This window comes from Trematomus bernacchii, unplaced genomic scaffold (genome assembly GCF_902827165.1).
Source record: "Trematomus bernacchii unplaced genomic scaffold, fTreBer1.1, whole genome shotgun sequence".
Lineage (NCBI taxonomy): Eukaryota > Metazoa > Chordata > Actinopteri > Perciformes > Nototheniidae > Trematomus > Trematomus bernacchii.
In genome coordinates, this window is record NW_022987593.1 from 17,828,818 (window position 1) to 17,842,478 (window position 13,661).

The following is a 13,661-nucleotide window of genomic DNA, read 5'->3' on the forward strand; positions in this document are numbered from 1 at the left end:
GATACACTACATACTGATATACACCTGAACATCAGCAGGAGAGGACTCTTTAAAGTAGAGACACTACATACTGATATATACCTGAACATCAGCAGGAGAGGACTCTTTAAAGTAGAGACACTACGTACTGATATACACCTGAACATCATCAGGAGAGGACTCTTTAAAGTAGAGACACTACATACTGATATACACCTGAACATCAGCAGGAGAGGACTCTTTAAAGTAGAGACACTACATACTGATATACACCTGAACATCAGCAGGAGAGGACTCTTTAAAGTAGAGACACTACATACTGATATACACCTGAACATCAGCAGGAGAGGACTCTTTAAAGTAGAGACACTACATACTTCTGAAGCAAGATACTCGGAAGACATGTGCTACCAAGCAAGCGTACTCGCGATTGAGAAACACCCATGGTACTGACACCGGCACCGCCCTTTATTATAATTAAACGGCATCATGTAAAATGACACGTTACGCTCGTGTTGTGTTCAAGGAACCTGTCCTAGGCCAGGAAAAACAGGCAGTCGATTGTTTAATTCTGTATCATGGCTTCCTTCTGGAGGTAACGGGGAGAAGTGCTCTGGCAGCGGTGCAGACCCCTGGTCTATAGCATAACGATAGCTAATTCTCTAAATGAATGGTTTTCTTTACATGGCTGATTATGTGTTAGTATGAATAACATCATTATGAAATCTGCCATTGTGATGAAGTCCAGGATAATTTGTTGATGGAGTGTTGACAGGTTCTTAGAGATAAATGGGTTCAATGTTTTAAACTGATGCCATATACTTGACAGATATTTGAGTTTGGTTTGTGAAACCTTCCCACTATGGGAGCATACTTCACCTCTTTAACAACATCTTAGTTAATAATGTAACTCACCCACTATAACCTTTATTCCAGCAATAAATCCGCACTTTAGACTGAGACACTCCCTGAGTTACATGAGAGTGAACAGAGTTCAGCAGAGGAGGCGTGACAGAGCTCCTCCCTCACCTGACTCACCTGAGATAAACCAGGAAACAGTTTGTTATTCTCCCTCACTGCAGAGAGACAGACGGACTGAAAAACAGACGATCACATTCACCTTCAGACCAAACTAACAACTTCGGCTGAGTTCAGCTACAGGAGAGAAAAGTGGAAACTACAACCCTGCTGCTTCAACCTGCTGACCCTCCCCCCCTGAAGGTGAGTCTCCAAACATCACTCTAATGCCGCGTTTCCACTACACGGCCTCGCTCGGCCCCGCTCGGTATGGCTGGGCCTCGTTAGGACTGGTTCACTTTATGGCGCATTTCCATTACAGTTTAGGAACTGGGGCAGTATCTATAGTAACGCAGTGTAGGCGGAGCCGTGACGTGATCTTCAGAGGACCCCAGAAAAACAACACAGCCGTTAGCTGTTAGCACTCAGAGCTCACAGCTCCTCATATATGTTCAGAAACTAGACAAAAGTTAAACAAGTACAAACCACAGACTGCCTGTGTCATGGCGAATACAGTCGCTGCTTTATTTATGTCTGTATAGGCCGTTGTTGTGAGTGTGGACGGTCGGGGCATATACTGCGTTAGCTTAGCCAATCTCCATCTAGAAAACAAGCATTTTAAAAGGTTTTTCCCCTGCCGTCTGTCTGCAGACTTGACAAAGCATTAATTCATGGTTTTTACTAACCGGTATCAGTATGTTGTTACTTCGGCATCATTTTGAAACGTGTATTACAATTAAATCACGGTCAAATATGTCCATCTTGTTGTAGTTGTTGCCCCCTTGCCAGCGACGCTCTCTCTAGTTTAGCATACTCAGCCCGACTCAGCCTCGTTGTCTCTGGCCCTGGCCCCACGATTTTATGAGGCCAGAAAAACTGTGAATTAGGACCCGCCGGCCGGTACTAGGCCAAGTGGAAACGCAACCAAAGACGGGCCGCTGACGTCACAGCCCTCTTAAACCGGGCTGCGGGCTGTAGTGGAAACGCGCCATTATACCCCTTTCACACCAACGGTGTTTCAGGGCCGGTTCGGAGCTGGAGCTTGAAAAGCACCGTTTTTTCCTGTTCACCCCGCAGCGGAGCAGCCTCTAAGCTCCGGAATCCGGTTTGTTTCGAGCACCAAAAAGTTGTCCGTCGAGAACCAAGAACCGCATACGTCACGCTTACGTCGGAGGGGGGCGAGATTAACCTGAGCTAACAGTTAAGGCGAGTACGGCAAATAAAAGTTGTAACAAGCAGTAGTGCTGAGCAAAGTGACTAGAACGCAACCACACACTTGAAAAAAAAAAAACACGCTTTATAAAGTCAGGCAACACTAACCAGGCTTCGTGTGATTCTGTTTATTTGTACCTTACTTTGACCATCCGTTCGCTGTTATTGATCATTGTGGAGAGCAGGCAGACGTTTTGTTTGTTATTATAGCAGCTATCGGATGGAATCAATACATGGGCTGCACAGGTTGTCATGTCCGACGATCACAAGTAGAATCATAATGAAAAATACGCCGGTAAAATGTGCCTGTAGAAAACGGCTTATGCCACAATAGGATAGCAACAAGTAGTCAAGTTATAGTCAGTTTAACTTCGGTTGCTATGCTAACATCACCCATGTTATACCAGAGAAACTTTCATAACAGCGTTGTGATGCCAAACAGCGTCAATTCAGACTGACACACATTCACTTAAGGGGAATTGGGGATATGTATCAGCTGCTTGTGTGACAGTCAGACAGTGAATACTTTAGAGCCGTGTGAGCTAACCCGGAGCTAACGGGAGAATAAACTCCCGTGGAAGAGCAGCCGGCCAGCACTGCAGCGGTCGGTAAATGCCGCTGAAACACATTAATAAACAATGAACCACGGCACTCTGGAGAAAAGTATAAGGTTGGAGAAGTCGTTATTTAATTTAATCTGGCTTCGTATGATTAAAAGCAACACGATCATCGACCCGACGCAGTCCCCGGCCCGTTGTTGTTGTGAGCTCCGTTGGGGAGAAAATCAGCGATGTAAACTGTGACGTCATGACGCAGCAGCGGCAACACCAGTCGGGCTCTGAGCGGTGTGAACAGGAGAACCGGTTCTGAACCAGAAAAGCTCTAGCACGAAGCTAGAACGGGAAAAGCCTTGGTGTGAAAGGGGTAAAAGAGAATTTCAGTGAAGTCAGTAGAGGAGGGGGAGGGGAGCCATGACTGACTGTACTTCCTGTCTGCTGTGTTTCAGCTTCACTCAGAGACAACATGGCTTCCAAGTTAGAGCAAGATCTCTGCTGTCCGGTCTGTCAGGAAGTCTGTAGAGATGCTGTCATTCTGTCCTGCGGCCACAGCTTCTGTAAAACCTGTCTGCAGACCTGGTGGGATGGGAAAGAAGTGAAGGAGTGTCCAGTTTGTAAGAGAAGAATCTCAAAAGATCCACCTTATAACTTTGCTTTAAAGAACACGTGTGAGACCTTCTTACTGGAGAGAGATCAGAGTCCTCCAGAGGCTCTCTGCAGTCTGCACTCTGAGAAACTCAGACTCTTCTGTCTGGACCATCAGCAGCCAGTGTGTCTCGTCTGCAGAGATTCAAAAACACACACCAACCACAGATTCAGACCCATCGATGAAGCTGCTCAGGATCTCAGAGAGGAGCTCCAGAAGTCTCTGCAGCCCTTTCAGGAGAAACTGAAGCTCTTTGAAGAAGTTAAAGTGGAGTTTGATCAAACAGCAGGACACATGAAGGTCCAGGCTCAACACACAGAGACGCAGATCAAGGAGCAGTTTAAGAAGCTTCACCAGTTTCTAGAAGAGCAAGAGGAGGCCAGGATGGCTGCACTGAGGGAGGAAGATGAGCAGAAGAGGATGATGATGGAGGAGAAGATGGAGGCTGTGAGCAGAGAGATAGCAGCTCTTTCACACACAGTCAGAGCCACAGAGGAGGAGCTGAGAGCTGAAGACGTCTCCTTCCTGCACAACTACAAGTCTGCAGTGGAGAGGCTACAGCGCACCCTGCTGGAGGATCCACAGCTGCCCTCAGGAGCTCTGATAGACCAGGCCAAACACCTGGGCAACCTCAGCTTCAACATCTGGAGCAAGATGAAGGACATGGTGTCCTACTCTCCTCTCATCCTGGACCCAAACACTGCTCATCCAAACCTCATCCTGTCTGAAGATCTGACCAGAGTGAGAGCAGGAGGAGAGAGACAGGAACTTCCTGATAATCCAGAGAGGTTTGATAGTGTCCCCTGTGTCCTGGGCTCTGAGGGCTTTAACTCAGGGACTCACAGCTGGGATGTCCAGGTTACAGACAGTACAGGCTGGGTACTGGGTGTGTCGGCAGAGTCTGCCCAGAGGAAGGGAGACACACAGTCTGGATTATGGGGAATAGGTTTCTGTGAAGGTGAATACTCAGCATGGTCACCATCAGATCCAGCCACTCGTCTCAGCCTGAAGAAGAAGCTCCAGAGGGTCAGAGTGGATCTGGACTGGAACAGAGGAAAGTTGTCGTTCTCTGACCCTGACACTAACACACACATACACACCTTCACACACACTTTCACTGAGAAGATGTTTCCATATATCAGCACTCAGGAGGAAGTGAAGATATTACCACTGAAGGTGTGTGTGACAGTGGATCAGAGCAGGTAGAGATACATAGGATCATTATATCTGTGGTGATCATCTCTTAAAGGGATCATTCACTGACCTCTGAACCTGTCCTCCTGCTGTCTCTTTATTCTAAACATGTTTTTATTCTTGTTGTTATTGAGTTTGATAATCTGCTTTTTGATCATACTGTCAACCTTTATTAAATTGAAACACGTGCATTTAGCAGACACTTTTATCCAAGTAACATCATGTTCATCAAATACGCTGAACTGCTTCCTTTAGAGGAAATAAGAGATATATATTCTTTACATTTGAAATGATCTCACCCAGATTCAGATCTTTATGTCAGGTTATAGTTTAACCTTCTCTGTTTTATTGAAACTATGTCGTTATAAATTGTTCATTTGTGATTTGTGCTTGATGGGAAAATAAATAAAAAATATGTTTAATCCAACTGCAAGTTTGAGCAGCGAATCATTTATTAGATACAAAATAAAATGCATTTTAATTAAACGATGTGTTGGCTTGTGTAACCATTAGCCAATCAGCAACCAAGGTAACCCCCCCCCCCCCATCTTATCACCTGAATCTCCTCCTAGAGCACCATGGAGTTATTTTTAACCAAATCTCTCTCAGAGGGGCGTGGGGAGGGGCTCCTTATTTTCATCTAAAGTAACAGACAGAGAATCAGCACTTTGGAAACAGGGCTGAAACAGAGGGGATTATGGGATGCTGCAATGATCTGTTTGGTGTTTCAGCCAATCAGAGACAGGCTCTGTATATATCTGAGACCTATAATATATTGATGAAAAACAGTATAATAGGAGACCTTTAAAGTAACCCTCCCAACCGTGAGCAATAGTGACTTTTTGTCAAATGACAGGGTTGGAGATGGACTTGGACAGAAGGTGTTTGATCATAAAGGTTGAGATTCACCCACTGAACGTATTTATTTCCTCCCATCTGGCCCTGAATGCCTCCATGATGGGAGTTCAGTGAGTCAGCAGCAGATGAACGTCAGCAAAAAACAAACAAAAACGCCTCAAAAAGAGAGACATTCCTACATGGAGCAGTACGAGGCACGCCAGGAAATGACATGTTTTGCTTCGGCCTGCACGGAGTGGAGAAGCTGTCATGAGAGTCTGAAAAGTCTGAAACACCTGCTGTAACATTTAACTGAAAACACAACAGTTATATTACCGAAAGGCCTCTGGGGATCTTTATAAAGGCCCTTTTAACATCAGGGGTGAGCCATTAGAGGCACAAAAACGTTAAACTTATCTTACAAACTCAATCGACTATAAATAATGTGAAAAGATGTATCAGTATTTTATGATTTCCTGTATCTTTTAAAGGTTTTTTACGTTGCTTGATAACTGGACTCCACCACTTCTCCCTTTAAAACCTGTTCTGTATATATTGTCTTCACACTGTACATTTATATTTAATTAAGCATGCTATTTCTTGCACAATTAATGTAAATAATATCCTACTTTTAAATGTTTCTGGCAGTAATTTGTCCCTTCATAGTGTATACTTGACAGATATATATCTTTCACTGTCAAGATGTATCTTACTTTTTAGTTTAGTTCAATTTTGAGATATTTATATTTAATGTATGTGTTAGTTTATTTTCTACAATTGTTTTGAGTTCCACATTATGTCCAATGCCTTGTTTATATGCTGCTGTGACGAAAATTAGGATAAATAAAGTAAATCTCATCTTAACTAGTACTTGTAACTGAATACATTTTAAAGTAACCCTCCCAGCCCTGTCTAAGCTGAACAAATGTATTTACATATACATTTGATAGATTTTATTATTATCCACCTTTTATTTAAAACATTCTTTGAGACTTCTTCTTCTGGTTCAAATCTCAATACATTTAATTTGTATAATCACTCATTTGTATTTATTCTACATGAAAATGTTAGAGATTCCATTCAAATCTGTTGATTATTCAGATCTTCCTCAGGAATAGTATGTCACATTTGTAATGCTAAATATATATCATTTTCTCACAGGATATAGAATGAGACAGTAGTGTTACCAATCCCGCTTCAATCTCATTAGTATGCATAAAAAAGTGACAGGTCACACCTTCGAAGTCCCGCCCCCTAATTATGCTAATGAGCCCCTTTGATATGCTAATGAGCCCCTTTGATATGCTAATGAGCCCCTTTGTTCGAGGTGTTATCGCGTATAGGTGTTACATCCCCCCCCCGGTAGCCCCCACCCCCCTCAGCCCGCCCCCCCTCCCCCTCACATACAGGTGTTACATCCTCACCGGTAGCCCCCACCCTTCTCAGCCCCCACCCTTCTCAGCCCCCACCCAGCCCAGCCCCCACCCTCTCAACCCACCCCCTCCTTACAGCAGGTGTTACATCCGCCCTGTCGCCCCCACCCCCTCCCTCCATATTCCCGCCAGAAGATAGTGAGGGGGTGGAGTCAGGCATAAAAAAAAAAAAATCTATGTAAAACTAGATAAAAGCCAGTTATTTCCACTCAACAAGTCACCTAAACTTTCAGAAAAGAAAATGGCTAAGAGACGCATCGATATGGGTTTAATCAGCGAGACGCCGGTAACAACTTACCACCATCCGTCGGGAGCGCCGGTCAAGAAACGGATGCAGTATCTATGCCGGGTTCAAACCCCTCCCGCAGAGGCTCTTCATGAAAAATGGAGTCTGGAAAATGGAGATGTTTGGGGTTTTGTGTTCAACTATATGGCGAATGAACTGCACTTCTACAATCTGAAGAATGGCGAAACCTATGGACCCAGCAGTGTTAAAGCGACGTTGACCTCAACAGATTGGGCTGTGTTAACTCTGGTGTCTTCCAGAGATCTCCGTGCAACCGTTGTATCAGAAAAAACAGTGCATCAAGAAACCATCGTGGATCCATTGTGGAATCATTCATCCCTTGTACGTGCAATGTCTATGAAACCTGCATCAAAAAGCAAAGAAACGCAAACTGTGGTTGAGATCAAAGAAGAGTTTTCATCGCAACCCCTCCATGTGGAAGAAGAGGGAGAAAATATTCACCCGCCGCCGCCAGTGAAAAGAATCCTGACAAGCACCGTCTGGGAAACTAAAAGCGGCCCGTCGGGTAGATGGTATTACCGCTCAAGCCGTTTGGTGACACGGGGGAAGGACCCCTCTGATGATTTTGTTTTGGAGTATTTCAACTCTACATGTGGGGTTTTTCAAACATCTTTGCGTGTGCCTCTGGCTGCTTGGCTGAAAATGATCGATGAAAAATCTACAAAGCTTAAAGAACTTTTTAAACAAAGTCAAACAGCGATAGACATTATAATGGTGAAAAAAACTCTAATTTTTGCAGATGACTCCTCCTCCTCCTCCTCCTCCTCCTCAACATAATAAGTCCCACCCCTCACCAGATCATTTAAAGCTAAGGACCCCCTAAGACAACCATTGAAGACTAACCATGGATCTGAGAAAAAACAAGTCTCTCCCCGCGAGCTGCCGTCTGGAACAAGCCCTGGATCTGAGAAAAAACAAGTCTCCCCCCGCAAGTTACAGCCTGGAACAACCCCTGGATCTGAGAAAAAACAAGTCTCTCCCCGCGAATTGCAGCCTGGAACAAGCTCCTGACAGACCGCCATCATCTCCAACAATCTGGACCCCCGAGCTCAACAGTGATGACGATGGCGTTGATGTTACTGGCTGGGGGCTTGTGTATCAACCTCCATCTACTCCACCAAAACCCCCGAGGAAATCAACAGCTTCTTCAGACTCCTCGGTAGAAGACGACGATGGATCGACATGCTATGCTTATAACTATGGTTATACTTCAGAGTATGATGCTATAGACGGGGCAAGGACAGCTTCATTCCTGAATACGGTAAAAGCTGTGGTGGTTCATCTGTTGGATAAGGTCGTACACATGTACAGAAAGGAACAATGTTATGGCTGTCAAGTCGATCATCCCAGTCAAGTGCAACATGAGTGTTTGTTTGAGATGCCAGAATATTTTCTGGAGCGAAACTATGATGAAGTGGTAAAGAGACTGTGGACCGACCGTTTCATTCCAGCCATTAGGGGTTCTCTACATTCGAGCAAGCTTCATATGTCGGAGAGAAGGATCTTTGGAGCTGCCGAGGCGATTCTTCACAATCTCAGAAGCACAAGACGCTTTGAGGTTAAAATCAACAAGCTTTACGAAAAGCTTGTTGAAAACGACGAGTCACAGCTGAAGAATATAGCAGACGCATGGGACTTTTGGCAACGAAAGGAAGAGTTGGAAACTTATTTGTAAAAAAGTAACACCATGTTTTTTTATTTTACTTTTTTTATTTTTATTTTACTTGATCTAGTGTGTCCTTCTTTGTAATCATGTTTTTTTTAATTTAATTTGTTTTTGATTTTCTGCCTGGAGAAAAATGTTTTTTAAAATCTGTTGTTGATATATGCATCAAATCAATAAAAATGTGTTGTAACAAAACTGTTGTATTCATTACCTCATTGGGACGGTAACAGGGAACATGTCTGAGAAACGTGTCATGCAAAGAGTGTATTACACTCCCTCTAATCCAGGGAGTTTAGGGGGCGTTGATAAACTCCATAGGGCTGTACAGAATGAGACGGGTAAACAAATAAATGTAAAGAAAGTCAGAGATTTTTTATCTGAACAAGATGCTTATACTTTACACAAGCCGGCAAGGGTACATTTTGTAAGAAACAGAGTTTTCGTACTCAGACCGCTACAACAATTTCAAGCTGACCTTTGCGATATGCAGTCGTTATCCAAGCATAATGACGGTTTTAATTATTTGTTAACAGTCATAGATGTATTCTCGAAAAAAGCCTATGCACAGGCATTAAAGAAGAAGACTGGTGTAGAAGTGGCGAAAGCCTTTGATAGAATTTTAACACACAGTCAAATTCCTAAAAAGATGCAAACAGACGCGGGGAAAGAATTCTTCAACAAAGTTTTTCAAGCCTTATTGAAGAAACGAGGTATTGCACATTATGCAACAGCCAGTGATATGAAGGCGTGTGTGGTAGAGAGATTTAACCGTACGCTGAAAACTAAAATGTGGAGGTATTTTACAGCTAAAAACACGCATAGATACATAGACGTCTTGCCTGAACTAATTGAAAGCTACAATAATAGTTATCACCGAAGTATTAAAATGACGCCTCTGCAGGTGACAAAGGAAAATGCGGCTCAAGTGTATCGTAACCTGTATACCCCATCCATCCATCGTAAAAAAGCTGCTACGAAAATGAACTTTAAGGAGGGGGAACTTGTACGAATATCTAAGCTGAGAGGGGTCTTTGATAAAAAATATGAACAGAGTTATACCGACGAATTATTTACGGTGTCTGAAGGCATACCTCGTCAGCCCCCTGTTTACAAACTCAAAGATTATGATGGAGAGGAGATCAAGGGGACTTTTTATGAGAAAGAGTTACAAAAAGTGAAGGTATCTAATGACAAGGCTTTTCAAGTCGAGAAAATTCTGAAAAGACGTGTAGTGAGAGGGAAAAAACAGATGTATGTATGCTGGAAGAACTGGCCCGAGAAATTCAACAGCTGGGTTGATGCTGGGGAGATCAAAGATGTATAAAAACAACAGACTTAACGCTCAGTCCTTCATTACAGCCATGGAGATAAACGAGGGGTTTTATATTACGCTGCCTTCCAATGCCAGTCTTGATGTATTTCAAAACAATACAAGCTCTAGCTACCAGGTAAACCTAGCACAACCTTTACATTTAGACGGTTCATGGCAGGTAGCCATGACAGAAATGTCGTACCCACACACTTGGTATAACTTACCTCTAGATGTAGCATATTTTGAATGGATAAAGAAATCAAAATCCCCCGAGATAGTGAGCAAGGTAAAGCTTCAAATGTTCAATGGGGGTTACTACAGCACCATAAGTCAGCTCAAGGCGGAACTGGAGTCCTGCTTCAGAAAAATTGATTCTGATGTCCATTTTTACTATAGTCCGATTCATCGGAAAATCGAATTTCAGGGTGGTGGACAACATCGTTTTCGCTTTCCAAAGCCCCTCGCCTATATGCTTGGAATAAAACCAGACCAGTGGATCAAATTTGATGACAAATCAGCAACCTACCCCGCGGATATAAATGAAGGCGCAACTCATCTCTACTGTTATAGTAACGTTGTCAGTCATCAGAGAGTAGGTGACGCGTTTGCTCCTCTCCTGAGAACCGTAGATATAAAAGGGACATTCGGTGATACCATCACCCAGTATTTTAGTCCTGCATATTATTTGCCGGTAACAAAAACGCATATCGAAAATATACAGATAGAGATAAAAAACGATCAGAACGAACCAGTAAAGTTTACCTACGGCAAGAGTGTAGTGAAACTTCATTTCCGACCTTCAAAAGCGGGGCAATCATTTGCGAAACGATGATTAATCAGGATCCGCAACGTTTTGTTAGCTACTATGAGAATCAGGCTGGAGGGTCATTGCCTGGTTTTTATGGAGCACCAGTTATGTACGGTCGAGGCATTGGTTCTATATTCTCAAGATTATTTCGTTTTGTAGCACCATTGGTGAGAAGGGGGTTTGCCATAGCTAAACCTCATCTCAAATCGGCGGCTAAAAATATTGCATCTGATGTAATCAGTAAGGCGGTCCATAATTTTGGCGGCCAATCGGATCACGGGTCTCAAGAAGGATCAGGGGGTCTGATGGTTTTAGCGAGAAGGGCCAGAAAGAGACCTCCAGGAAAACGGGTTCCGGCAGGCTTTAAAAAGGGGAAGCGCTCAACCAAGAGAAAATCATTAGGGAAAAAGCACCCACGAAGAAGGAACACCCTAGGGAGAGATATATTTTAGAGTGTTAAATATGGCTCTTTTACATCACAAATCTGCTGAATGTAGCATGGCAGAGTTGGATTTGTTTTCGGCTCCCATGACGCAGCTTTCTATAGATGAAAAACACTACACAGAGGTCCTCCCGTTGTCTGCCATTACAGAGGATGGACCCATTGAATTTTTCATTCCAGGGGACGGGGATAAATACCTTGATATGAACGACACACTGATGCATCTCAGGGTCAAAATAACCAACGCCGATGGGACTAATCTGGCAGTCGATGCTCCCGTGGCACTTGTTAATTATCCTCTAAACACAATTTTTAGTCAATGTGACGTTATTCTAGGGGATAGGCTGATTTCTCAGTCCAGTTCGACACATCCTTACAGAGCGATGATTGAAACTTTATTGAATTACTCTGATTCTACTTTAAAAACTCAATTCACTGCCGGCTTATTTTATAAAGACACTGCAGGAGCTATGGACTCTGTAGTGATCGCCAATGGGCCAAACAAGGGTCTCGTAAAGAGAGCGGTGTTCACCGCAGAGTCCCGAGAGCTGCATCTGATGGGGGCTTTGCATACCGATATATTTTTCAGCGAGAGGCTTCTCCTGAACTCTGTAGATTTGAGAATCAAACTCACCAGATCTAACGATGCCTTTACTCTCATGTGTGCAAATGACTCCACATACCGTCTAAAAATACTGGGGGCCTCGCTTTTTATCAAGAAAGCGACCATTGCCCCAGCCGTGCGTTTAGGTCATGCTGCTGCACTGATGAGAGGCAACGCTCTCTACCCACTATCTCGTGTAAATATCAAAACATACAGCATACCTGTGAATTCCAGAATATGCAATCAAGAAAATCTCTTTCTGGGTAATATGCCTAAATACATAGTTTTGGGTATGGTAAATCACGAAGCGTTCACAGGAAGGAGAACGCTTTCACCTTTTAATTTCCTTCATAATGATATGGAATATCTGGCTTTGTGTCAGGATGGCAGACAAGTACCGGCCAAAGCATTCCAACCTCAATTTAACCGAGGGTCTTCAGTCCGAGAGTTTTACAATATGTTCACTGCTACAGGGAGACACATGAAAGATCTCCCTCTGAGTATTGACCGAGAGGACTTTGAACAAGGATATTCCTTATTCGTATTTAATCTCACTGCAGGGGAAGATGCTGACGCATTATCACCAATCACCAGCGGTAGTTTAAGACTGGAAATGAGATTCCGAGTACCGCTGCCCCAGACTACAACTTTAATCGTATATTCTTGTTTTGATTCAATTCTGGAGATTAATTCAAAACGTCAAGTGCTGGTAGACTATTACTAAGAAAAATATTACAAAATGAATAATCATCAATTGGACAGTCTCCTGCGACATATGGTGGGGGACTCGTTTGGGGGTGTATGGGCGTCAGATCAGCTACCCCAAGTAAAACAATTATTCAGATACCCTGTATACATGATTGTAAATACCCACCCCTCCCACATGCCAGGGGAACACTGGCTAGCAATGACTTTAGAAGGAGACAATGTGGGGACTTTTTTCGACTCTTTCGGATTTCCCCCCAATTTTAGTCATTATCCTAAAAGCATTCTACAATTTCTAGAAAAACAATGTAAAACTATATTACACCATAATCATCAGCTTCAAAATGTCCTGTCTACAGCCTGTGGTCAGCATTGTGTTTTCTACCTATGTAAAAGAGCGTCGGGGTTGTCTTACGAAGATGTGTTATCTCTGTATCAAGATGATGTGATAAAAAATGATGCTACTGTAACACATTTTGTGAAAAAATATCAACGGTGTGAGAGACGTCATAAAGACACTCATTTTAACCACAGTGTTTGTTCTCTACAAATGTTTAAAGATTGTTACAAAATGTAATTCATTGACAATTTAAAATAAAAAAGGTCTGGAGACAAAATTAATTCAAATGACTCTGTCTTTATTAAAGGGAATAATTTAACCAACGAGGGCTTAACTGTACAGCTCTCCTTGATCTCTTCTTTACTGCAGTCGAAGGAGGGTCTAATTTACTTTCTTCTTCTTCTTCATGGTCTTTTCCTCCTCTTCTTCTTCTTTTTGTCTTATGCTCTACAGTCTTATGCTCTCCATGCAGTTCACCTGTTTTAAGTAAACTGTATTGTTCACGAGCCTGGCGGTTATGAAAAACGGTCGACGGAACATTTAGCCCTCTGAGAGTATTCAGGAAAACCGTCCAGCCTTTAGGTTCTTCTGTATTTTTATAT

The 13,661-nt window shown here is 43.1% G+C and overlaps 3 protein-coding genes across 3 annotated transcripts in view; 2 read left to right on the top strand and 1 right to left on the bottom strand.

Annotated features, from left to right (window-relative positions):
* Positions 1-13,661, bottom strand: part of LOC117482047 (metal transporter CNNM1-like) — a 57,771-nt gene that overhangs the window by 13,068 nt on the left and 31,042 nt on the right. The gene's annotated exons all lie outside the window — the stretch shown is intronic.
* The window catches only part of LOC117482077 (nuclear factor 7, brain-like), a 32,549-nt gene continuing 19,958 nt past the window's right edge, over positions 1,071-13,661 (top strand). The window contains exon 1 of the mRNA XM_034130076.1: positions 1,071-1,200. The gene's annotated coding sequence lies outside the window, so the exon portion shown is untranslated. The remainder of the gene's footprint in view (positions 1,201-13,661) is intronic.
* LOC117482074 (nuclear factor 7, ovary-like) lies at positions 1,112-5,032 on the top strand. The gene is made up of 2 exons (XM_034130072.1): positions 1,112-1,200; positions 3,215-5,032. The coding sequence occupies exon 2, from the start codon at positions 3,232-3,234 to the stop codon at positions 4,615-4,617; it is 1,386 nt and encodes a 461-aa protein (XP_033985963.1). The 5' UTR covers positions 1,112-1,200; positions 3,215-3,231; the 3' UTR covers positions 4,618-5,032.